This window comes from Trichoderma harzianum (genome assembly GCF_003025095.1).
Source record: "Trichoderma harzianum CBS 226.95 unplaced genomic scaffold M431scaffold_6, whole genome shotgun sequence".
NCBI lineage: Eukaryota > Fungi > Ascomycota > Sordariomycetes > Hypocreales > Hypocreaceae > Trichoderma > Trichoderma harzianum.
In genome coordinates this window covers 249,830-271,852 of record NW_020209254.1, presented here as the reverse complement: position 1 = coordinate 271,852, position 22,023 = coordinate 249,830, and the positions used below count along the sequence as shown (strand labels likewise).

Below are 22,023 nucleotides of genomic sequence, written 5' to 3'. Positions count from 1 at the left end.
AAGAATAGCGCCAAACACAGAATTACGGGCCTCGGAGCGCGCCGTACCCTTGTCTCAACTCCAATTCAGAGCGAGGTTGCGTGACTCCAAGGGTTTGGCCGTGTGTACAAGAGGTGCTATGAGGGAAGTGGGCAGCTCAACTCCCGCCCGGGACCGGGAACGAGTCATTGGCTCTTCGGCAAGGTTTCAGCATTGTCTCCGGCTTGCCCTCCCAGCTTCTCTCGCGATTCAAGCTTTACTCCGTCAAGACCTTAACCAGACCAATGGGAATTCTCTTTTACCGTCCCGATTCGTCGACTGGCATTTGCGGCTACCTGATTAGCGCAGACGAACCAAGTGGAGGGACAGGGGCGGACCGCTTTCCAAGTGCCTTCAAGCATGTCTCGTAGCAGAAATTGGAGTTGCTTCCAATGAAAGTTGCTAGAATGAATGTAGAAAAATTTGTCCGGGTATGTCCTGGAGCCCAGGCTTGCCAGGCTATAATGCTACTATCCTGTTCTTTCTTTAGCATTAGTGTTAGGGATCTTCAGGCTATCCTACCTCAACTCCGCACACTCCGCTCTCCCGTCTCCATTTCGCACATTACCGTCCTCAGGCTGCTTTATGCACGCATACGCATACTGTAGCATACCAGAAGTATGCTTGAATACAATACTCTTCTATAGATACAGGGCTGGCTGTGGGCGAAACTGCCAAGCAGCATGAGGCCTTCTCTTCGTTATAACACTAGAGTTATGGTGGCACAGTCCGGCGGAATTCCCGGTATCCTACAGCCTGCAACTTATATACGAACTGCAGGCTTGGGGTCTAGTGTCGAAACGAAGCATTGCTAAAAGCAGCCCCAAGCAGAAACTATACTCCATGTATGTAAGGTACCTACGCGTCATGGCCTGTCACCGATCCGAGTGTAACCAACATACATACTCGTACATACGCTAACCACGACTAACACCATGCATGCACACACACCTCGGACTACTCCATACAAGTGGTACATGCTCCTTAAACCCATGAGACAGACGGCCTTGTCCCCCCATGTAGACCGGAGGGTAGGCCGGAGGGAAAGGATGAATATCTACACCGCTAAGGAGGAGGCGGGTCGTCCAATTGATGCAGTTTCAACCCCCGCCGAGGCTGGTTCCAAAGCCTGGAGGCATCCGAGGCTCAACTCAAAGACGCGCTTGAGGGGCAATAAAGGCGGCTCCCTTTTTGACCCGTTGCCGGCTGGGCTATCTAAATACAAGTACAGGTAAATATTTAGTCCCCCACGCTTCGCCAGCTCTCTCTCAACTTTGACAAAGAAAGGAGCAAGGAAAAAACAAGAAACCCAATCCGCTCATCAGCCCTGATTCCACCTCTGCTAGACACTTACGCGAGATACCCTACCTAAGCATATTTGTCTCTCCACACCATCATGACTGCCGGAACCACCATCAGAGTGCCGCATCTCGGCGGAATCGATGCCGGCTACCGTCTTTCCAACGGTGCCGTCGACCCCGCCAAGCCTACCGTCGTGCTCATCAACTCCATGTGCATGACTTCAGCTCTGTACGACATTCAGTTCGGCAACAAGGCTCTCACTGACGTTGCCAACCTGCTCGCCATTGAGCCTCTTGGCCATGGAGCCACTGAGACCAAGGCAGAGAACTACACCTACTGGGACACGGCCATCATGGCCGTCCAGGTCCTGGATGCTCTCAACATCAAGAAGGCTTTTGCCCTCGGAACCAGCCAGGGAGGCTGGATTGTCACCAGAATGGCTCTTGTAGCCCCCGAGAAGGTATGTAAACTCGGTCTTCGTCGAGGCAACTGCCGTACATATATGTATGAGGATGCAAGACACTTATATGGAAAGAATCCATCCCTGTCCCGCATCCCCGTTTTTATTCTTACCTACTGCACGGCTTCCATCCAGTATGGTGTGTCTCATTTGCATTCGCCTAACTCGCATGTATCATACACCACTGCTAGTAACAGTAGTGTACTCGTACTCCCATTATGAACGCAGAGCTGAGATGAACAACCCTGGGAATACGACGCTAACTAGCCTTCAACTACAGATCCAGGGTCTCTTGCTCCTGGGCACTTCGCTCGACTACGAGTCCGATGCCTCCCGTCAAAAGGGATGCTGGGATCCCGCAACTATGCTGGGTCCGGTTGTGGACAGCCTGTATAGCACTGAGCCGACCCCGGATTTCCTCATTGACGCAGGTCTGCGCGAGAGCGTCGTTACCCTTGGATTCTCGGGAACCGTCACAGAGGAGACAGCACAGTTCTGGAGAGACACTCTCAACAGCATATACACCGGTGATGAAGGACGAAAGAAGCTGCGTGGTGCCTTCACCAACCTCTTGGAGAGAGATGGTCTGCTGAGACGGGTGAGGGACATCAAGTGCCCTGTCTACTGGATTCAGGTGGGTCACTAATCTGCACTCCTTTACCTTTATTGTCTCAGTCGTTGATATTGACCAAAACTACAGGGCAACCAGGATCTCGTGTATGGCGTCGACGTACCAAAGGACCACATCAAGGCCTTCTCGGGATCAGTAGAGACCGATCTATCCTTTACTGACGGCGGTCATTACTTGAATGCCACTTCCCCCAAGGACGTGGACGCAAAGCTGCTGCAGCTGATTAACAAATATTCTGCGTTGTAATTTTAGACAGCCTTTTCAACAAGTTAAACCACGAAGTTCTTAGCATAGCAATATCCAGAGTCGTTATTGATCATCATGTACTCCGTACTCGTCACCTCACGATAAAGTGGCGAATAGACTCAAATGTGATATGCAGGAAATGTGACAGATGAAAGCTCCACCTGAGCGCCTTCTCTAATGTATTGAATAGGAGACTGAGCTTTGAAACCCATCAACGGTTAATATACTAGCAGCAGCTTAATTCAACGGTCGACGATCTTGCACGAAGTAGGCATCTGTGATCTTCCATTTCACGTTCAAGTGCCTCATCCATCAGACTAACTCTCCTCATATGTCGCCGTCGCTTAAGTCATTACCATGTAAACCAGCTCTTTGATTTGCTTCCACCGATTACGTGTCGACCAAATGGAGACTCTTTCAACAGGGGAACCCAAAGACGAACCCACAGGCGAATCCACAGCGCGAATTTGGCGGGTATTGTCGACCAAAGCGGTCAACCGTCGCCCCCAAAATCTTTTACGAGATCTGTAGTGAACGACAGGGTCTGAGATATTTTGGTTCGGCGCCGTCCAGACTGCCGAGCTTCTAACCCATGCAAGCCGCTCGACCGGCGCAAGGTGCTAAAAATGTTGCCCATCAATCTGTTACTTCAGGGGAAGGTTAAATGGCGATCAGTTGGCTCTGTGACATTCCAATCGGGCTGCAATATAGCCGACCGTCCGAACTTGGAAAGTTTTGCAATTCAATGCGTTGTTGGTTCTTCACCTTGCATTTATGGCGATATTAAAATCTCACCAAATCCGAATAGCTGGGAAGATAGACCCCGGCAGAGGCGAGCGAACTGTGGCCAGTAAGCATCGGCTGCAATGCACAGATCCTTCGCGCAGCATTCAAGGTTCTCATTTTTTTTATTTTATCCTTGCCAATAGGAAGCGTTCCGCACGTACTCGCAGCTGGTGGCGTGTTACTAACAAGAGGCCAACATTTTGTGTGTGTGTGCAGCTGAATCAAGAAAAAATGGTTCAACTCCAATACTGTAGTCATACGACGTCGCCGCTTTAAACTTGTGACTGTTTCTCCTTTCCGCAAGGAAATCCGGGCCGTGAAGTTTTTTTCTTCTTTTTCTCTTCTTCTCCCTTCTAAATTTACTCAAAGGAGGAGACGCCGTTACCTGAAATTATGGGGATTGAAGTGGTTTTCCTCCAATAAGCTGCCCATGGCCAGCAACCCGGAGCTGTTCGGGCTATTTTCAACTCCGTTCATGCCCTTGGACGCCATGACTACGTTCTCCTGACCCTTGAACCGGGGAATCGGCGGGAATGCGAATTACAAGGGCTTCAGTTTGCCCTGATCTCCTGGCCCAAAGGCGCGGAATCTTCCGTGTTTACCTAAGGCTAATAATTTCCTCAAACGCGGAAGATTTGCTCCTTGTTGCTTTGGATGACATTCTCATGGTCCTGCCCTTGGCCAGCTCCCCAGGCCCAGGTAGAAGCGTCGAGCTAGTTCGCCGGCTGGAGAGCCTGGGGGCGGAGTTAATTCGTCTTCGGCCGCCGCCAGGTCTTGAGCGGGCCAATTATAACCGAGGATAATGGTTCTGAAGCATTCGTAAAAGAAGTCTTGGACGAAAGGAGAGTTGTTTGCGACAATTCATGCACCGAATGGAGATCGAATGCTGGTGCTAAAGAGTGGTGGTCTGTAAACCATGGCTTGGAAGATCCGGGTATAGTAACATGGTCTCGTAACGACGCTGCTTCCATGCGTTCTGATCAGACAAGACGGCAGATATCATGGCAGTTGTACGGAGTACAAGCTACCGTAGATGCTTGAAGCATACTCTTTGAAGCGTAAGCAAAAGCTTACTCGTATACACTGATAGGTGCTCGATAATGGCAGGATAGGAGTAACCTCGAGTCGTTCACCCCTGAGCATCACGACCACGGGACGAGTACATAATTTCTCCGTGTGTGGTGACTGATGCTGACAATTGCCGAAAGAAGTGCTTATTGTAATTCACTTACGAGACATACACGGGTGTGATTGTTAACAAGAATTCTCTTGCTCCAGAAGAAACTATATGTTAAGTATTGACATTGGAGCAAGTCTCGATCGGCTACGAAAAGCGGCCTTCAATTTCTTCAGTAAATAACCCATATACACATTCCTTGCAATGCTATTGCTAACACGTATCTGCCTTATTTACAGATCGACTTATTGATCATTCACGCCCAGATCAAGTCCCTACTCTGATGCCCTGTAAACCTGCTTTCCTTCAAACCACGTCTCCTTGACCACGCCCCTTATCAAACTCTCAGGCTTCAGCTCAACATCGCAAACAACGAAATCTGCTTTGAGACCCTTCTTCAAGCTTCCAGTCCATTCATCCGCAAATGTCGAATACGCCGACCCATGCGTCGCCGCCACGACAGCCTGGCAAACTGTGAGTGCAAACTCCGGGTTCACAACAGTCTCCAAATCAGGCTCGCGGTACGATCTCCTCGTCGTCGCCACGTACATGTTTGGAATCGGGAAATGAGGAGCCGTGGGCGCGTCAGAACCGAGAGCTAGGGGTGCGCCTCCATCTGCAAACTCGCGGTAGGCAAATGCCCTCTTGCATCGGTGATCTCCGATGAGTCTCGGCCAGGCTCGCAGGATGGCAGGATCCGAGTGGACCGGCTGGATGGACGCCGTGATGCCCAGCTTGCCCAGACGCAGAGCATCCTCCGCATTGGACAGCTCGATATGCTCAATGCGAGGACGCCTCGAGCGGTCTGTATTTCTCTCCAAAACATCAATCGCCATGCGAATCGTTCTGTCGCCAATTGCATGCAGCGCAACCTGAAGCCCTGCAGCATGAGCCTTAGACACGATGGTATTCAGATATTCTTCTGGCCAGATAGGATCGGGAGTTATTCCCGTCGAATACGGCTCCGTCAGCGAAGCCGTGCAGGCATCAATAATTCCGTCACAAATGACCTTGACGCCGACAATGCGACAGTCTGGTGTGTTGCGAGAGTTGTATTGTCCAGCCAGTTCAATGGCACGTTCAATCTGAGGGATCACACCCTCGAGAGAATCGCTGGGTTTCATGAGCCAATACGCAGCAATTCGCATGCCGCCGAGGCCTTCTTCATTCCGCAGCGCAATCAGAGGCTCCCAGATAGTCTCATCCATGGCCATGTCCACCATTCCGGTATACCCAACCGAGTTGAAAGCTTTGATAGCTGCCTTGATGGACTCTTTCCGCTGCTCGATAGACGCTACCTTGGCTGTAAAGGGCCAGATGTACTCAAACACGGCGCTCTCGTTGAAGACGCCGTTGAGTTTTCCGTCTTTGCCTCGCTGGAATGTTCCACCCACAGGATCTGGGGCATCATCCGGAATATTCATAACACGGAGAACCTCCTCTAGTCCTGCAGTGTTGCACCATGTTGAATGCAAGTCTTTGGTATCGACGAATATTGGCCTGGGATCTAGGTCATCCAGCAGAGTAGAATCGACGCCGTCAGGGGTCATGGAGTGCATCCAGCCGCGGCAAAAGATACGAGGCACATCTGGATGGGTTTCGGCATATCGCTTGATCTCAGCCCGAATATCCTCCAAGCTCTTGCAGGCCTCCAAGCCAACTTTGACGAGAGACTGTCCAAGCAGCAGAAGATGCAGGTGACCATCGATGAATCCAGGAAGCACAGTCTGATTGCCGAGATCTTTGACCGTCGCGCCGGCAGCTTTAGCAGCTGCTACCTCTGTGTCTGCTTCAGAGCCAACATACTGGATGATGCCATCTCGTATGATCATACACTCCGCAAAGGAAGGACCAACATCCGCCGCACCAGTCTCCGGAGACTGGTAAACCTTGCCATTGAGCAACACGACGAAATCTCGAGAAGCATGTAGTTCGCCCATTTTCCAGACTTAAGCTCAATGCAAAGAAGCATGCAAAGACGTTGTAGTGAACCTTCTGCGTCTGCATCAGCCGATCCAGGAATGTCACTCATTACAAAACTCCCCGTATGGAGAACGTGGGGAAGCTATTAGAGCCGAAGCCGGATCTGATAACTGCGACCCGAGCCTCCGTTTAAAGCCGAATGGCCATGGCGTGAAAATTGGTTTAAACACACTTGGCATGGAACACTGGGGCCATGGACGGCGAAAGTGTTTAACGGTGGCGGCTTGATGGGTTTTGACTGGCTGTTCGTGTGAGCTAGACACATGTGTGATTCGACGAGCACATATAACATTGCCTTGAGCACGAGTCAGATATATGTACTATACCAATTTACCTTTGTGAATACAGTTTATAATGTATTATTGCTACCCCTCTGTTTGTTTCATTAACGTTGTGGAATCAAGAATTTAAGAGTTCTCGAAGGATCATGATCCTATGCACAATCCCCACAATCTGCCGCTCCATGATCTGAATTAACGTTAATTGAATCGCGATGATGCGGGCGCATAGAGTTCTCATGTCATGCATATTCGCTGATCAATGACAATAAATACTAGATTGAGTACTTTACCAGATCCGGTCCTATTATTCGAAATTAATATGCCTTAATCGTTATGCGGGTCCCTTAGATGAAGTCTCTCGCTAGATTACCCGGGAGGTTGATTTGTCGTGGGCGCGATTATTTATTACCTCGGTGTCTCAATTATACAGCTACGTGGTAGTGATAGCATCAGGTATTAGAGAGATGCAACTATGGTAGTAGAAAATCGGGATGATTAGTACAGTAGCATACACCTACATGTACCTAGGACTGAGCATATACCAGGGTATCTCGCATCATCTCCTTCATATTCCTCTATGATGCTTGAACTTTATGCCTTCTCTAGGGTGTCGAATAGCCAATCTAGAATCCGAAATGGTCACTGTCTCAATCACTAGATGCGGCCTTACACTCAACTTCTTCGATAGCTTAACATCGATAAGCGGCAAATATTCACACTGCAAAAGATTGTATCATTTGAATCATATCCTATCTCGCTGAAACGGCAGCCAGTTCACGTATATAGACACTTCTACCCTGTAATAAAAACGCCATCCTCTAAATTCCATAACATCTTCACATATGAACCCCAACAACAGCTTAGTGTGGAACATTGGATGGGATCTCAGGCCAGGGGGTTCGGGTAGCAGAGATGATATAATCCCCCAGAATACTGGTCCTAAATCCAGCCTCGCAGTATTGGAAGTAATACTTGAACAAAAAGGTCAGCAACTGTGTAATTCAAAAAGAAACTGGTACAAATCAAGTTTACATACCACCCATGTTCGGCGATAGGCCTCAATCATCAAATCGGTGGCATCAGGATTCTTGGACACATAATCTTGTCTGATGGTGTCCCAATTCTCGTCGAAATTCTCTTTCCAACACTGCAGAGTGCGAATGTAGTGAGGGCCAATGCTCTGAACAGTCTCTACTTCCAGGGTGCCGCTGGAACCATTGTGTATTGATGTCATGAGCTGGTTTATGGTTGGCAGATAACCTCCTGGGAAGATGTAGCGCTCTAGAAAACAATCAACCGTGTCGCCGGTGGTAGAGAACTGTTAAAGTCAGTATTATCGCTTGACGAATAATGAGGTGTAGACTCACCGAATTAATTCTGGTAATGCCTTGGACTACCATCCTTCCACCTTTTGGTTTTAAAAGGGCAGAGATCTGCTGAAAGTACTTGTTCATATACTTGTCTCCCACGTGCTCCAACATTTCAATAGAGATGATACGATCATATCCGCCCTCTGGTACAGGAGCCTTGCGGTAGTCACACAGCAGAATAGTAATCTTGTCCTCAAAACCTGCAGCTTTAATCCTCTCTTCAGCAAGTGCCTTTTGCTCCTTGGAAAGTGTCAACCCAGTGACTCGGCAACCAGTCTGTCGAACTGCTGTGATGGCCAAGTTACCCCAGCCACATCCGATATCCAGAATATGATCAGTGGAGGATATTTCAGCTTTGTCAAGAATGGTCTGTATTTTTCGACGCTGAGCGGACTCTAGCGATTCGCCCTTTTCTCCAGACCAGATGGCTGAACTGTAGTTCATATCGGGAGAGAGAAAGTTGGCAAAGTGGTCGTTGGAAGTATCGTAGTGAAACGATGCATTTTTGAGAGCGGTTGTGTTGTCATTGGCCGGGATGAGATAGTGAGCCGCGCGTGGTATCAGTGTATATAGGAGGTTGCCAGCTCCGACGCCTAGCGTGTCTTGATTCCTGACATAGAGCTGCAGAGAACGATATATGAGTTGTCAAGGACTTCTTTTCTGGAAATGGGATGTGTAATTGGAAGATAAACTCACCGAAAATAGTTCGACAAGGTTATCACATTCTACATCTTGGACTAGATATGACTCTGATAGCCCCTGTAAAGATGTCAGTAGTTGCTTCGATGGATGTGGGATATTGTCTCTGTATCCTTACCAAGTCGAATGCTTGACACAGTCGAACAAAAACTTGAGGGTTCTTGATGATAACAACAATCTCCGGATCTGATTCGGAGTTGCTGCCGAATGAAACGCTTTCGTTGTTGTCGCTAGCGTATTTTGTGTTGATTGTCAAACGTCCTCGATGAATACGCTTCAAAGCCTGGTAGACCAGGCTTCGAGCTGTTGACTGAACCCACGTCTCTGCCATTTTCAGATATTATACTGCAAATTTCTGCCTTTATGGAACAAAAGCTTTTTTGTAGAGACAAAGAGCCCATTAAATACTCTATCCTCAAGAGTCCGAGGGCTCGCGCCATATTATGGTCCCCATCGCCTCAAGTTTTCTGTACTCCACCGGCAATGGCCTCAATGTTAGGCATCTAAGCAAGGGGTTACACCAGCCTTGCTGCTTGAAGCCTAATTTGGGTCATTTGCATGCATTCGGTGATGCACTCGGTGACCCCTGTCCTCGTGAAAACTGGCCTTGGTTGGCCTCTGAGATGAATTATCGCGAGCACGGTAGTGTGGAAAGGACGGAGTTTGGGCAATTCAGCTGCATTCAATTGCCGAATGAGGAATATGAAATGGGATATGGCTACAGGTTTTGGTCCTTATCATGCGTCTTGTTCTGCAACTAGCCAAAGCTCAGCTCACCACAGTTTGGCTGTCAACGCCCAGCAAAAGTGTTTCTTTGGCCAGATCTGCAGAGTTATAATGGATCGAGCATTCCAGGTGGTATTAGCCAAATGGGTCCATATGCAAGGTGAGGAATTGGTACAGGATCTGGCTCAGCTGCCCTCACGACGGCTGTGCTAGCCCGAATAAGATGTCAATACTGCCTCTTGTCGTTCATTGGTGGTTACATTGTACGTAAAAGTTGTGCGAGCTGCATCCTTCCTTATCTTGATCACTAAATATGAAGCTAGAGGAGTTGACTGGAGAGCGGACGTCTTTGCAGAGCAGGTGAGTGGCTACTGAGTCTCTTAATGGGCACATTCACCGATTCGCGACTATTAGTAGCGGTCATCGTGCAGCAGCTAGACGTTAGACTAGACCCTGAACGTGCTGCTGAAGAAGATTTGACGTTTTGAAGTTTGCGGAGACAACCCAGAGTCCCGGAAGTGAGTAGGGGAACACAAAATCGGACATCGTCAACTCAGACCATGAACCAATCGATTTGTTCGCAATTGGGTGCGTAACACAGAGCGAAACCCCTCTCTCATATGGTTCTAGACTCACCCAGATGTTACATCGCCACCATCGGGCATCCCCATTCTCCAAAATACAGCCGCAGCTTGGCAATATCAACATCAATTGATGGCGTTCACCATGCAATAAAGATCTCACTATAAGCCGCCATCCCGCTCATTTCTATTCGATCAAGGGCACCGAAATGCGCCGCCACACGGAAAGTCTTCAGCCACGAGTGCCAGATCTGGGGTCACAGCAGCAACGGCTTACATGGGGTAAACAAGAGCCCCAATATAATGCACACACTATGCAGAAATTGCCCCATTCCCCAGCCATCTCCAATACGCCGTAATGCAGACACAAACCCTGCAAGTTTCCCTCGAAAAAGCAAATAATGCACACACAACCACGCCACATGAAGGGGCAAAGCTTCGCCTCGTGCACGTCCAATTAACCGCTGAGGCGCCTCATTGAACCGAGGCTCCCTTATCCGCAATCCCCCAACCGTGCCGGCCCATCTGATTCGATACTGGGCGGAGCGAGCGGCATCAACACTGGGAACCTCATCGCCAATTTCCTGTTCCTTTTGCCTTGGAGGAGCATCGCCAGGCGAATCGTCGGCATGCACCAGAACAACAACCAACGCGTCAGCACGGCACCAGGCGCAGCGGGCGACGCAATTGTCATCGTCGGGTGAGCTCCACCGTCCCCTTGAGGCTCTCACAGCCTCAGTCTACTGTATCTTGTATGAGTACTGGCTCACTGTGTTTACATTGTTTCTAGCGCGGGCATCATCGGCCTGGACGTTGCTCTCGTACTGGCTGAGCGGGGGCTGGGGCCTTTCATCACCATCATTGCAGAGCATCTGCCCGGAGATACGTCTGCAAACTATACGTCGCCTTGGTGAGTGACTGCTCTTGTTTGTTGTGAGGTGTTGTCCCACGTGATGCCATATGTGTTCAGCATGTATCTAGACACATGCATATATGTATACAAGTTGGCTTTTAACTGACCTGCTGGCAATATATGTAGGGCTGGATGCAACTTTTCCGGCATCTCAGGCACTGATGCAAATGCTCTCAAATGGGATCGCCTGGGTTACGCTCATCTCATCAAGCTCGCCTCTGAGCATGGGGATGAGGCGTATATCCGTCGAACAGACTCGATAGAGTACTGGGATGAGCACGTGCCCCACGACAAGATCAAGGCCATTTCCGAGTATCTTGAAGATGTAAGTTGTTGTTTACCTATTCACATCTCTCTCAACGCCGCTCATCCAGTCGCAGTTTAAAGAGATTCCAAGCCAGGAGCTTCCCGCCGGCGTTAGATTCGGCATCTCCTTCACCACCCTGACGCTCAATGCCCCCAAGCACATTGAGTATCTCTTCCACAGGCTAAGGGACCAATATGGCGTACACTTTGTGAGACAGAGGTTTCCAACCATTCAAGCCGCATACTCCAGTCCGACCACGAGGGTTGTCATCAACTGTACCGGCCTCTCAGCAAAGACGCTGCCTGGGGTGGAGGATGCCAAGTGTTACCCGACTCGGGGCCAGGTTGTCCTCGTAAAGGCACCGCGTGTGAAGCGGAATATTATGCGTCATGGAAGGGACTATGAAACGTATGTGATTCCGCGACCTGGAACGGATGGCCATGTCATTCTGGGGGGATACATGCAAAAGGGCGTGAGGTAAGTTCATTTCATCCCATTGCACCAAGCCACAGCCAGATTGATGAGCTAACACGACTACAGCGACGGATCAACGTATTCATATGAGACAGAGTCCATCGTCAACCGATGCGTTAAGCTATGCCCCGAGCTGCAGCCCTTCGAGATGATCGCCTCATTTGCAGGCCTACGACCATCCCGCGAAGGCGGCGCACGCATCGAGAGGGAAGAGATTGTCGTTGATGGTAAGAAGAAAGTTCTTGTGCACAACTACGGCGCTGGAGGCACTGGGTATCAAGCTGGATATGGCATGGCATTGGAAGCGGTTGGCACTGTGGACGATGTATTGCGAGATTTGGAGCGGGCCAGTCGACGATCGCGGCTGTGAGGGTTGTATGAGACGGCCGGTTGTTGTATACATTTACTTGTTTGTTTATTTGTTTGCTTATTTGTAGATTTGGGTTGCATATGGTTTCAGTATATCTCAGTTTTTAGGTGTAAATCGAAAACGGGCACATGGATCGGGGTCAAAGTCGATGTTTTGTGACACCAATTTGTGTGGCTTCTCCCATCTGTGATCTAATTGTTGGCTTGTACTTATGAGTCAGGGTGTACACACAGTGTAGAATCAAGCATGAAGTGCGTCCCAATGCTCTCTATATAATATATTATTCTCATATACTGTATATATCACTGTCATACGACGTCCAGATTCCCCATTCGCTCCAACTTTCACCCGAGCCACAGCAAACCTCGCAGACTCTTGCAAAACGGCGCCCTCTCGGAAATAACTCGCCTCTCCCTCCCTTGCCCTTTTCAGACTCTCCGTCAGACCCATATCATCTTAGCGGCGGAGCGAATCGAATCGTTCAGGTCCTGTTTATCTTCCCCGCGCTCCGGTTGAACAACGAACCCCTCTATGATGCTATTTGCGGGCGATTTGGTTTGCTGAGCGGTGCCTGTTAGTCGTCTTGATAGGATGGCGAGACCGCAGCGAATTGAGCCGAGCCGGGATAGACGAGGCTGATGCAAGGAATCTTTGTTCTTGCAGGGGCTTTATTCAATCTCTACTGATAATTTCTGCGTAAAAGTCTTGGTGTTCGCAGAGCTGGCTTCCACATACGCGTACACTTGTGCCTCTCCTCAAACTACAGATAAGCTGTCGCAAAGGTCGCGCAGAGACAAACGACAACATATTTAGAGCTCTCTGAACAAAATCACCGCCGCAATGCCTCTCGAAAGCTCTTCCGTGTTTGAGGATCCCACCTATGACATGTTCAAATTCCCCTCGCGCCGAAGCGTCGTCCACAGCACTGAGGGAATTGTCGCATGCTCACAACCTCTCGCAGCGAAATGCGGCCTCGAAATACTGCGCGCAGGAGGAAATGCCGCTGTGAGTGAGATGCAATTCATTCATATTAAACATTCGCTAACAGCAATGATTATAGGATGCTGCCGTAGCAGTTGGTGCGTAAATCCTCACTACATGTGATTTGCGATTTCTCATTTACACATGCACTCAACTAACTTTGCTTGTCAATTTGCTTAGCCGCCGGCCTCAACATGACCGAGCCTTGCTCAACAGGCATTGGAGGCGACATGTTTATTCTCTACTGGGATGCCTCCAAGCAGCAAGTCTTTGCCATGAACGGCTCCGGCCGCTCAGGCGCAAACTGCACGCTCGAGCAGATTCGGAGCGACCTCAAGATCGAGGACGGCATCACGGGGCAGATTCCCATGGCGAGCGTCCATGCAGTGACGGTTCCTGGAGCTGCAGCTGGATGGGCCGACACAGTTGAGCGGTTTGGCAGCGGAAATCTGACCCTGAGCCAGATCTTGAACCCAGCCATTCAGTTGGGTGAAAAGGGATTCCCCGTGTCAGAAGTTACCGGATACTACGTACGTTTCCGAGAGCAATTGAAGAAGACCGTTGCATTGTTTTCTGACTGAAGAGTTATTACAAAAGTGGACAAGTGCAGAGCATCTCATTCGAAAGGCCTCTCCAAACTACGCAGAGATGCTCAAAGTCGATCCCAGCCAAGCAGACGGCGTCAGAGCCCCTCGGCCAGGCGAAATCATGAAGAACCCCAACCTGGCCAGGACATTCCGCACACTGGCCGAAGAAGGAAAGGAAGGCTTCTACACGGGAAGAATAGCCCAAGAACTCGTCAAGGTCGTCCAGGATCTAGGCGGCCACCTGACTCTAGATGATCTAAAACACCACCTCGAGCAGGGAAGCGAGCCAGTCGACCCTATTTCTCTCAAATTCCGCGGCCAGGGCCTCACCAGCCAGGCGTCCGACGAGGGCATCGAGCTGTGGGAGCACCCTCCCAACGGCCAGGGAATCATCGCCCTGATGGCCCTGGGCATCATCCAGGAGCTCGAGAAGCAGGGCGAGATCCCCACCTTCAAGCCCGAGGACTTCAACACCACGCCGTACCTCCACGCCGTCATCGAGGCCCTCCGCCTGTCCTTTTCCGACGGCAACTGGTATATCGCCGACCCCAATGTCACTCCCGTCCCCATCGAGGGCCTCCTTTCTGAAAAGTACCTCTTCCAGCGAGCCTCTCTCTTCAACTCCTCCCGCGCCCTGGATCTCGTCGAGCACGGAGAGCCAAACTACCCCTCGCCCGCCCTCCAGAGCAGCGATACTGTCTATTTCACCGTCTCTGATTCGCAAGGAAACGCCGCCTCCTTCATCAACTCCAACTACGGCGGCTTCGGCACCTGCATCATCCCCAAGGGCTGCGGCTTCACCCTTCAGAATCGAGGCGCGGGTTTCTCTCTCGACGCCGAGCATCCTAACAAGCTGGAGCCTCGTAAGCGACCTTACCACACCATCATCCCCGCCATGGCAACCAACATCAAGGACGGCTCGCTTCACTCCTCGTTTGGCGTCATGGGTGGCTTCATGCAGCCTCAGGGCCACGTGCAAGTTCTCCTTGGTCAGATTGTCGGAAAGTTGAACCCTCAGCAAGCACTCGATGCGCCCCGGATATGCATCGGCGCAGGATTCCCAGAGCATGGCAAACCTGTTGACTGGACGGTGAACGTGGAGGAGTCGATGGACCCCGAAGTAATTGAGGGTCTGAGACAGCTGGGCCACAATGTGGTTGTTGTTGGTGGTGGGCCAAAGAGAGGCCTGTTTGGACGGGGGCAGATCATTCGGTACACGCTCGATCCTGTGGACAAGACTCCCATCTGGTCGGCAGGCAGTGACATGAGAGCAGATGGAGCAGCATACCCATTGTGAGACAGATATGATATAGACAAAAAATAAAGCACGGATAACAAGGCCAGAGTGCCAGAGTGCGAGCTTGCCTCAACCCTCGTTGAAGTTGGAACATACAGAGTGTCGTATGTCATGCATCATGTGTATTTTGCTAGCCCTTCTTCATACAACGCCACCCATCGTATATCGTACACTTGTTTCGTATATCGACCGTCCTTTTCTTTGACTTTTCCTCTACTCCTTCTTCTCACCCTCCTCCCCCTCCACCAAGACCTTCTGCTCCTCAAACAGCTTCTGCAAATCGCCGTTCTGGTGCATGGAAACCAGAATATCGCACCCGCCCACAAACTGCTTGTCGACGTACAGCTGCGGGATCGTCGGCCAGTCCGAGTACTCCTTGATGCCCGCCCGCAGCTCCGGGTCCTCGAGCACGTTGAAGGCGGCGAACTTTTCGGGGCTGACGCCCTGGATGCCGAGGATCTGGATGACGGCGCGCGAGAAGCCGCACTGGGGCGTCTCGGGCGTGCCCTTCATGAAGAGCACGACGGGCGCCGAGGCGATGGCCTTGTCGATGGCGGTCCGCGTCGTGTCGGACAGGAGACGGATCTGGAAGGGCGTCAGGGGGGCGACGGGGGCGCGGAAGGCCGATAGGGGAGCTCGAGATGCTGCTGCTGCTGGGCGAGCAGCTTGCCGCAGGAAGCTCTGTTGCAGCGCATCAAATGTCAGCAGATTGTTCTTTGCTTTGGATGGACATTATTGGATAGTATAGCTTTAGAGAAAACCTACAGAGGCGAGTGATCGTGAGAACATGGCTGTGAATGTGACTTGCTTGCAAATGCAAATGTAAACCAAAATGTCTGGGCCGAAGAAAAAAAAGTGAGCCGGTGATGACTAGAATTGAGCCGAATTCTGGAGGGGTGATGCAATTGCTGGGGCTGACCAATCACCGATAAGGTAATCCGCAGATCGGCTCGGTGACAAATCTCACCACTTTAACTCACATGCCAGATTAATACAGCTCTGAGCCGTTTGCTGCCACAAGGAGAGAGAGACTGCGGCTCTATATTCAGGATTCTTCCACGTAGTATTAGAAAATATCCTGTCAGCTGTCTGTTACAAGTCAAACCAAACAACCAGCATCAGTGCTGCAGAGGCATCTCACCTCTCTCTCTCTCTAGCAGTTCATTCACCTTATAGCATTCACCATGTCCATCAACCCGGCGCAGGAGGTTACACAAGCTCGCAGCGATGGCAAAGTGCATCTCCTGTTGGCTGCATCCGGATCTGTAGCGACCATCAAGATCCCCAACATCATCAAGGGCCTGTCACGGCATCCCAACTTATCGATCCGACTCGTGCTTACCAGCTCTGCTTCTGAATTCCTTCAAGGCCAGGCCGAGGAGCAGCCAAGCCTCACAGACATTCGCAACTATCCCAATGTCGACGCGATATACACGGATGAGTCTGAATGGGTGCAGCCATGGACTCGAGGGGCTCCGATTCTGCATATTGAGCTTAGAAAATGCAAGTCACCCAACAATTTCTCACCTTGTGAATAAATCTGCTAACCATGTTTCGTCTATACAGGGGCTGATCTACTAGGCATGTTATTTTCTGACTGTCCACCTCATATGGATGTACTGCAAGACATTTACTAACAATGATACAAATCCAGTGATCGCTCCACTCAGCGCAAACACTCTCGCCAAGATGGTCCACGGCATCAGCGACTCTCTGTTATCCTCCACCATCCTAGCCTGGGACACAGACGGCTTTGTAGACGGAAAGAAGAAGAAGATTCTCGTCGCCACAGCCATGAACACGGCAATGTTTCGAAACCCCATCACGCAGCGCAACTTGAAGCTGCTCAACGAGCTCATGGGCGGCGCCGACGGATGGGTCGAAGAGCTGCAGACCATCTCAAAGGGACTTGCCTGTGGCGATGTTGGTCAGGGAGCAATGGCGACAGTGGAGACGATTGTGGCCGCGATCGAGGAAAAGCTTGGGCTGGCAGCAAAGGAGAGTCGAGATGAAGAATAAGTGCGGCAGCCGAATCATTCGAGAGGCTCAAAGAATTCTTGCCCCCAAATCCACCATCTCTACTTCGTCATGGATATCTCACAGCAAATAATTTCTCCGAGCAACAAAGGAATTGCAGATAGGTATACAGCCGCTGTATGCCTGGGATTGGCTCAAGGGTCAAGATGTCTTGCCATCGGTACATGCACTTTGTACCAGCGAGCCTGCCTGAGGGTTGATCTTGGGAGTTCCTTCCTTCTCAGCATACCTGGCTCTCGCTTCTTTGCAATTCACTTTTTTTCACCATCGCACAATTCTTTTTCTTTTTCTTCCTTCTCCATCTCATAATACCATTTCTTCTCAACCTTTTCAACTACTGCACAATTTTCCCAGTCATGGCGCACCCCAACAGATCGTCTCTCCTCAGCCGTCTCTTCCCTCAAGAGCAACATCTAATCAACCAGTTTTCCTCTGGCGAAGATCTTTCGTCATCGACCCTTTTTGCCCACATAAGCAGCCCCGGGCTGTTTTCTGTATCCAAAGCTCCTTACTCCTCGTCCTCGTCTCGGGAAGAGCAGTTTCGTCCCAATGACCTGTTTCGCGCATGCTTTGCCAACTTCAGTAACGATACGGCAAAAAGCAAGCCGCATGAGGAAAAGGCTGCTAAAGGAGATGCATTGGAGCAACTGAGAGGTATGGCATCAATTCATTGGTTCCATGCTCGATAGCCTTGTGTTTGTCTGTCTCATCAACTAAGCTTTTCCATTCACAGAAGCTTTTGCCCAAGAGGGCGTAGAGTTATACACCTCGGTCGCCAGCAAACTAGCGGAAGCCCAGCAGGAGATGGCGTCTCAAATCTCCGACTTTGCCACCATGTCGTCCTCCATAGCAGCGGACATGGACGAGTTGTACGCAAACTTGTCGTATCCGCTTTCAACAACCCTGTGCCACTCAAAGAATTTCCCTCGAGCCACCATTGAGGTCCATCTGGCAAACGTCAAAGAGGATCTCAGAACGGCCGAAAGTGAGTTGCAAGGATTAGAGCGTGAATGGCAAGACAACGTTCAATTGGAACAGAAGCTACGCCAGGAACTGCTCGACATGGAAGGGAATGCAGCACAGAACAGAGAGCATGCCTACAATGACGAGGACTATCTCAAGAAAACTGGATTCAGGCAGGAGATTGAACAGATCGTTTCAGAGGCTGCTCAAGCCCTGGAAGAAATAGACGAGGTCAGTATCTTCGAGTCCAGCGCTTTTCAAGAAGCCACAATCGCTAACTCATATCACAGGGGTACAGAGAGGGGATTCAAGCTCTGACTATGAAGATGATGCAAGCCATGCGGGCAGATTAAGCTTCATTTGTGGATCCTGAGCAATTGAGCAAATATTGTCTATTTTTCTCATTGAGCTACGCATGTATGTATCTATTTTCCCCAGTCGGCGCTTCAAATCACCCCGCCGCTTTGCTGCCCCTTTTGTTGGGACTACAGCAATGTCGCTACATGCTCCCATTCGCCATTGAACGCCGGTTCCCCTGTACATCATGAAAAGAAACACGGCCCTAGATTTTCCGTGCCAAAAAATAATAGTTGTAAAAGTTGTCGGATCAAAAATTCATACTCGTCAACGTCATCGCTTCTTCTCGCTCGTCGGAGATGTTTACTGCTCCTTCTCAGGGATCACGACGCCCCACTTGTGCTGGACGTTTCCGTACATAATGTCACCGATCCAAGTCTTGATCTTGGAGGTGTAGACGTTGGGCTGGTTCTCGGGGCCCATGGGGATGTTGATGTCCTTGCCGCGGTGGTGGATGGCCGAGATGGGGCACACAAAGTACTAAAATAACAAGTCAGCTTCAGTTCGTCTACAATCTTTTGGCATATATTTAGAATCAGCACTTACGGCAGTTCCAGCAGCAAAGGACTCGATCAGGCGTCCCTCGGCGTCAGCCTCAATGACCTCGTCAATGGTGTACTTGCGCTCGGTAATCTCCAGCTCGTCGCTCAGACGCTCACGAGCCAGCTCCAGGATACTTCGGCGAGTCACACCATCCAGGATCAGCTTGTCGTCCAGAGGAGCAGTGATGAGCTCCTTCTTGCCGTCCTTGCGCTTCCAGACAACGAAGAAGTTGCTGGCTCCGGCCTCAGTACACTCGCCGTCCTTGCCATAGAGCCACAGGATCTGGTGGTAGCCGCGGCTACGGGCCTCGGAGGTGGCAGCCAGACTAGGGCCGTAGTTGGCACCGACCTTGGCATAGCCAAAGCCACCGACCCAGGCGCGGACCATATCCTCGGGGGAGGTGTGCAGGCGCATGCCGCCGGGGGGGCTGTCGAGCTTGGGCATGTAGGTGACGATGATGTACAGCATGGCCTCCTTGGGAGCCTGGACACCGAGCTGGGACTGGGTTCCGATCAGGGTGGGACGGATGTACAGGTAGCGGCCGGGCTGGTCGCGGGGCAGCCAGCGGGGACCGTCGACGGACAGCAGGGCAATGATGAGCTTCTCCAGCTCGGCGGGCTCAAACAGAGGCAGGGAGATACGGCCGGCAGACAGGTGCATACGGGCACAGTTGCAGTCGGGACGGAAGACGCGCAGCTTTCCATCGTAACCACGGTAGGCCTTGAGGCCCTCGAAGCACTCAGTGGCATAGTGGAGGACCGAGGCAGTGGGCATGAGGCTCAGGGGGCCGTAGGGCTTGAGCTCGGGAGTGGCCCAGCCCTCAGAGGCAGTCCAATTGACGGTGACCATGTGGTCGGTGCAGATGGTCTGGGAAAGGGAGTTGGCAGTAGCATCATCTAGCACGGGCTGAGGGTTCTTGGTGTAGGTGTAGGTGAGCTTGGAGGCATCGAGGGGAGCAGGAGTAGTTCCATTGCTGGGCTTGACGGGCTGAGTGGCCTCCTTGACCTGGATGTTGGCGGCGGTCAGGTCGACGTCCTGGGTTGGGATAGCAGAGGGAGCCATTGTGACGGATGAGGATGTTGGAGATGTAAGAGGAGGATGAATGATTGGATTTCCTTTTCAGTAAAGAAAAAGAAAAGAAGAAAAGAGAAGTTGTGGTGGAACTTAAAAGTTTGGAAGGGAAGCCCGGGAGTTAAGAGGAAAGTCGGCAAGACAAGGCTCCGATGGCGGGTCAAACGTCGAATGGAGAATGACTCAAAAGAGAAAAAAAAAAAATGGCGGCTTGATGTACTATCTGACGCCAAAGTTGGAGGCGATTGGAGAGAGGATACTCCACGTTTGTAACTGGGTCTTGTACGGAGTACGTCTGGCTTAATTTGGGAATCCCAAGAGATTTTGGTTTGCAGCAGTGAAGATAATGCTCCTTTTGAGAAGGGTGAGAATCTTACTCAAGTGCGTCAATATTACGATGATGAAAAAGGGCAGATATACAAAGAGATTGTCTCAGCTGGTACTGTCTCACCAACAACAAGAGGGCTGTTTTAAAAAGGGAAAAAAAGGTTCTTATCCCGCCGGGGGACCACAAAAAAAACGCGACGAACAGTACCTCGACGTTGGACAGCGGCTACTCAAGGAGCGACTCGGCACACGGCGTAAAGTGGGGTCACTCTTGGGTCGCTTCCATGTCACTTCGCACAAGAGCGCCGCTAGAAGGAAAGAAATGGAACCGAGGGAGGCAAACGGCAGCAGCGATAGGAATTAACTAGGGCCGGAGAGAAAGAAGAAAAAAATTGATAGGTGTTCCATGTAGGCGTCTTGGCCTTGCTAGTTGCTAAGTAGTAGCGGAGCTGAGGAGCTAGATTCGGCTTTTAGAGGCTCTGGCACTACAGACAGATTACTATTTGGTGCTAATACTGTATTGATTGATGTGTTACTCCTTCATCTATGCTGTGCTGTGCTGCATTACCTCGGGACACTATAAGCAGGAGGAGAGTTGCACATTGAAGCTGTCCCGCCAGTAAGCCAACCAACACCGCCAAAAGAAACCAAGACGCCAACCCAACGGAAATAAGAACAAAAAAGATCCATGGATAACATGGACCATCGTGATATGCCTGAAAATAGCCAGTGAGAAAAGGGATGGCGGACCTGGTTGGCTGGGCAAAAGAGGGCAGGTGACCAGTTCGGCGGCCGAAGCTTGTTTGTTTGCGCAGCAGCTACTTGGAAATTCTTAATCCGTGTCTGCCCGCACCGCCCTGTGCCGAACCCGGTGACAAGCCCAGCCCTTTGTACAATATCGCTGGTTTTGGTGTGTTTTGTAGCTGGCGTGGCTTAGGGGGGGGGAGTTTGTACGTAATTTTAAAATTACAGGCAGTTGAATTGGCTTATGGTACTTGCATGGATGCTTCCAATTGATGCACCCCGTGATGCCAATTGCAGCGGTTCGACTGGATGAATTTGATTCAAACTGCTTGAAACGTCCAGCACGCACAACCCGCCAAAGCGGAGACCCAAGCCGCCGATACCGAAGGCCCGACTCCACGTTCCGGAGAGCGGAAATGCTCCGCCCCGCTTCTTTCGCGGCACATCCAGAAGAGGGAGCTTGGGATTTTGTGATAAGCCGCGATTTAACTCGGTACATATCATCTCACCATCAAGGTACTGAGTGCATTCTGTAAGACGGATAATCTATTAAACACAACGGCCAGAAGATACGAAACTCTCCGATCCGAGATGTCGTTTTGACAAGCAATGCGGGGGAAAGGGCGCGCCTGTTTAACAGTTGCATTGCATTATCAATGGAGAATTGGAGAAGAATCAAAAGAAACACGTCTAATTGCCAGATCCAGATCGATTGCGTAATCAGTTGTTCAAGAAAACAATCCAACATCTCCAATTCCGATCCCCGATCCCAAACAAACAGCATCCCATGAC

The 22,023-nt window shown here is 50.7% G+C and overlaps 9 protein-coding genes across 9 annotated transcripts; 5 read left to right on the top strand and 4 right to left on the bottom strand.

The window, feature by feature from the left end:
* Positions 1-1,414: 1,414 nt before the first annotated feature.
* On the top strand, positions 1,415-2,657 carry M431DRAFT_84512 (hypothetical protein; the record flags this gene model as incomplete). Its single annotated transcript, XM_024923436.1, has 3 exons — positions 1,415-1,780; positions 2,061-2,414; positions 2,481-2,657. 3 exons carry the CDS (start codon positions 1,415-1,417, stop codon positions 2,655-2,657), a joined length of 897 nt encoding a protein of 298 aa, XP_024774177.1.
* Positions 2,658-4,728: 2,071 nt separating this feature from the next.
* Positions 4,729-6,648, bottom strand: M431DRAFT_507934 (hypothetical protein). Its single transcript, XM_024919041.1, has one exon. It carries the CDS (start codon positions 6,558-6,560, stop codon positions 4,896-4,898), a length of 1,665 nt encoding a protein of 554 aa, XP_024774176.1. The 5' UTR covers positions 6,561-6,648; the 3' UTR covers positions 4,729-4,895.
* Positions 6,649-7,598: 950 nt separating this feature from the next.
* M431DRAFT_519820 (hypothetical protein) lies at positions 7,599-9,284 on the bottom strand (the record flags this gene model as incomplete). Its single annotated transcript, XM_024920402.1, has 5 exons — positions 7,599-7,855; positions 7,921-8,202; positions 8,252-8,875; positions 8,951-9,013; positions 9,072-9,284. The coding sequence occupies 5 exons, from the start codon at positions 9,282-9,284 to the stop codon at positions 7,745-7,747; spliced, it is 1,293 nt and encodes a 430-aa protein (XP_024774175.1). The 3' UTR covers positions 7,599-7,744.
* Positions 9,285-10,683: 1,399 nt separating this feature from the next.
* On the top strand, positions 10,684-12,487 carry M431DRAFT_142417 (hypothetical protein). The gene is made up of 5 exons (XM_024912642.1): positions 10,684-10,960; positions 11,051-11,170; positions 11,300-11,498; positions 11,554-11,957; positions 12,021-12,487. Exons 1-5 carry the CDS (start codon positions 10,890-10,892, stop codon positions 12,322-12,324), a joined length of 1,098 nt encoding a protein of 365 aa, XP_024774174.1. The 5' UTR covers positions 10,684-10,889; the 3' UTR covers positions 12,325-12,487.
* Positions 12,488-13,164: 677 nt separating this feature from the next.
* M431DRAFT_85201 (hypothetical protein) lies at positions 13,165-15,189 on the top strand (the record flags this gene model as incomplete). Its single annotated transcript, XM_024923527.1, has 4 exons — positions 13,165-13,329; positions 13,385-13,403; positions 13,486-13,835; positions 13,903-15,189. The coding sequence occupies 4 exons, from the start codon at positions 13,165-13,167 to the stop codon at positions 15,187-15,189; spliced, it is 1,821 nt and encodes a 606-aa protein (XP_024774173.1).
* M431DRAFT_421991 (hypothetical protein) lies at positions 15,131-16,341 on the bottom strand. The gene is made up of 3 exons (XM_024915028.1): positions 16,170-16,341; positions 15,955-16,025; positions 15,131-15,870 (listed from the first exon to the last, which is right to left on the bottom strand). Exons 2-3 carry the CDS (start codon positions 15,976-15,978, stop codon positions 15,403-15,405), a joined length of 492 nt encoding a protein of 163 aa, XP_024774172.1. The 5' UTR covers positions 15,979-16,025; positions 16,170-16,341; the 3' UTR covers positions 15,131-15,402.
* Positions 16,342-16,373: 32 nt separating this feature from the next.
* M431DRAFT_85825 (hypothetical protein) lies at positions 16,374-17,208 on the top strand (the record flags this gene model as incomplete). The annotated part of the gene is made up of 2 exons (XM_024923603.1): positions 16,374-16,719; positions 16,844-17,208. 2 exons carry the CDS (start codon positions 16,374-16,376, stop codon positions 17,206-17,208), a joined length of 711 nt encoding a protein of 236 aa, XP_024774171.1.
* A 184-nt stretch (positions 17,209-17,392) lies between these two features.
* M431DRAFT_422059 (hypothetical protein) lies at positions 17,393-18,638 on the top strand. The gene is made up of 3 exons (XM_024915029.1): positions 17,393-17,880; positions 17,945-18,420; positions 18,480-18,638. Exons 1-3 carry the CDS (start codon positions 17,583-17,585, stop codon positions 18,540-18,542), a joined length of 837 nt encoding a protein of 278 aa, XP_024774170.1. The 5' UTR covers positions 17,393-17,582; the 3' UTR covers positions 18,543-18,638.
* Positions 18,639-18,678: 40 nt separating this feature from the next.
* M431DRAFT_422066 (hypothetical protein) lies at positions 18,679-20,509 on the bottom strand. The gene is made up of 2 exons (XM_024915030.1): positions 19,093-20,509; positions 18,679-19,026 (listed from the first exon to the last, which is right to left on the bottom strand). The coding sequence occupies exons 1-2, from the start codon at positions 20,149-20,151 to the stop codon at positions 18,850-18,852; spliced, it is 1,236 nt and encodes a 411-aa protein (XP_024774169.1). The 5' UTR covers positions 20,152-20,509; the 3' UTR covers positions 18,679-18,849.
* Between the last annotated feature and the right edge of the window lie 1,514 nt (positions 20,510-22,023).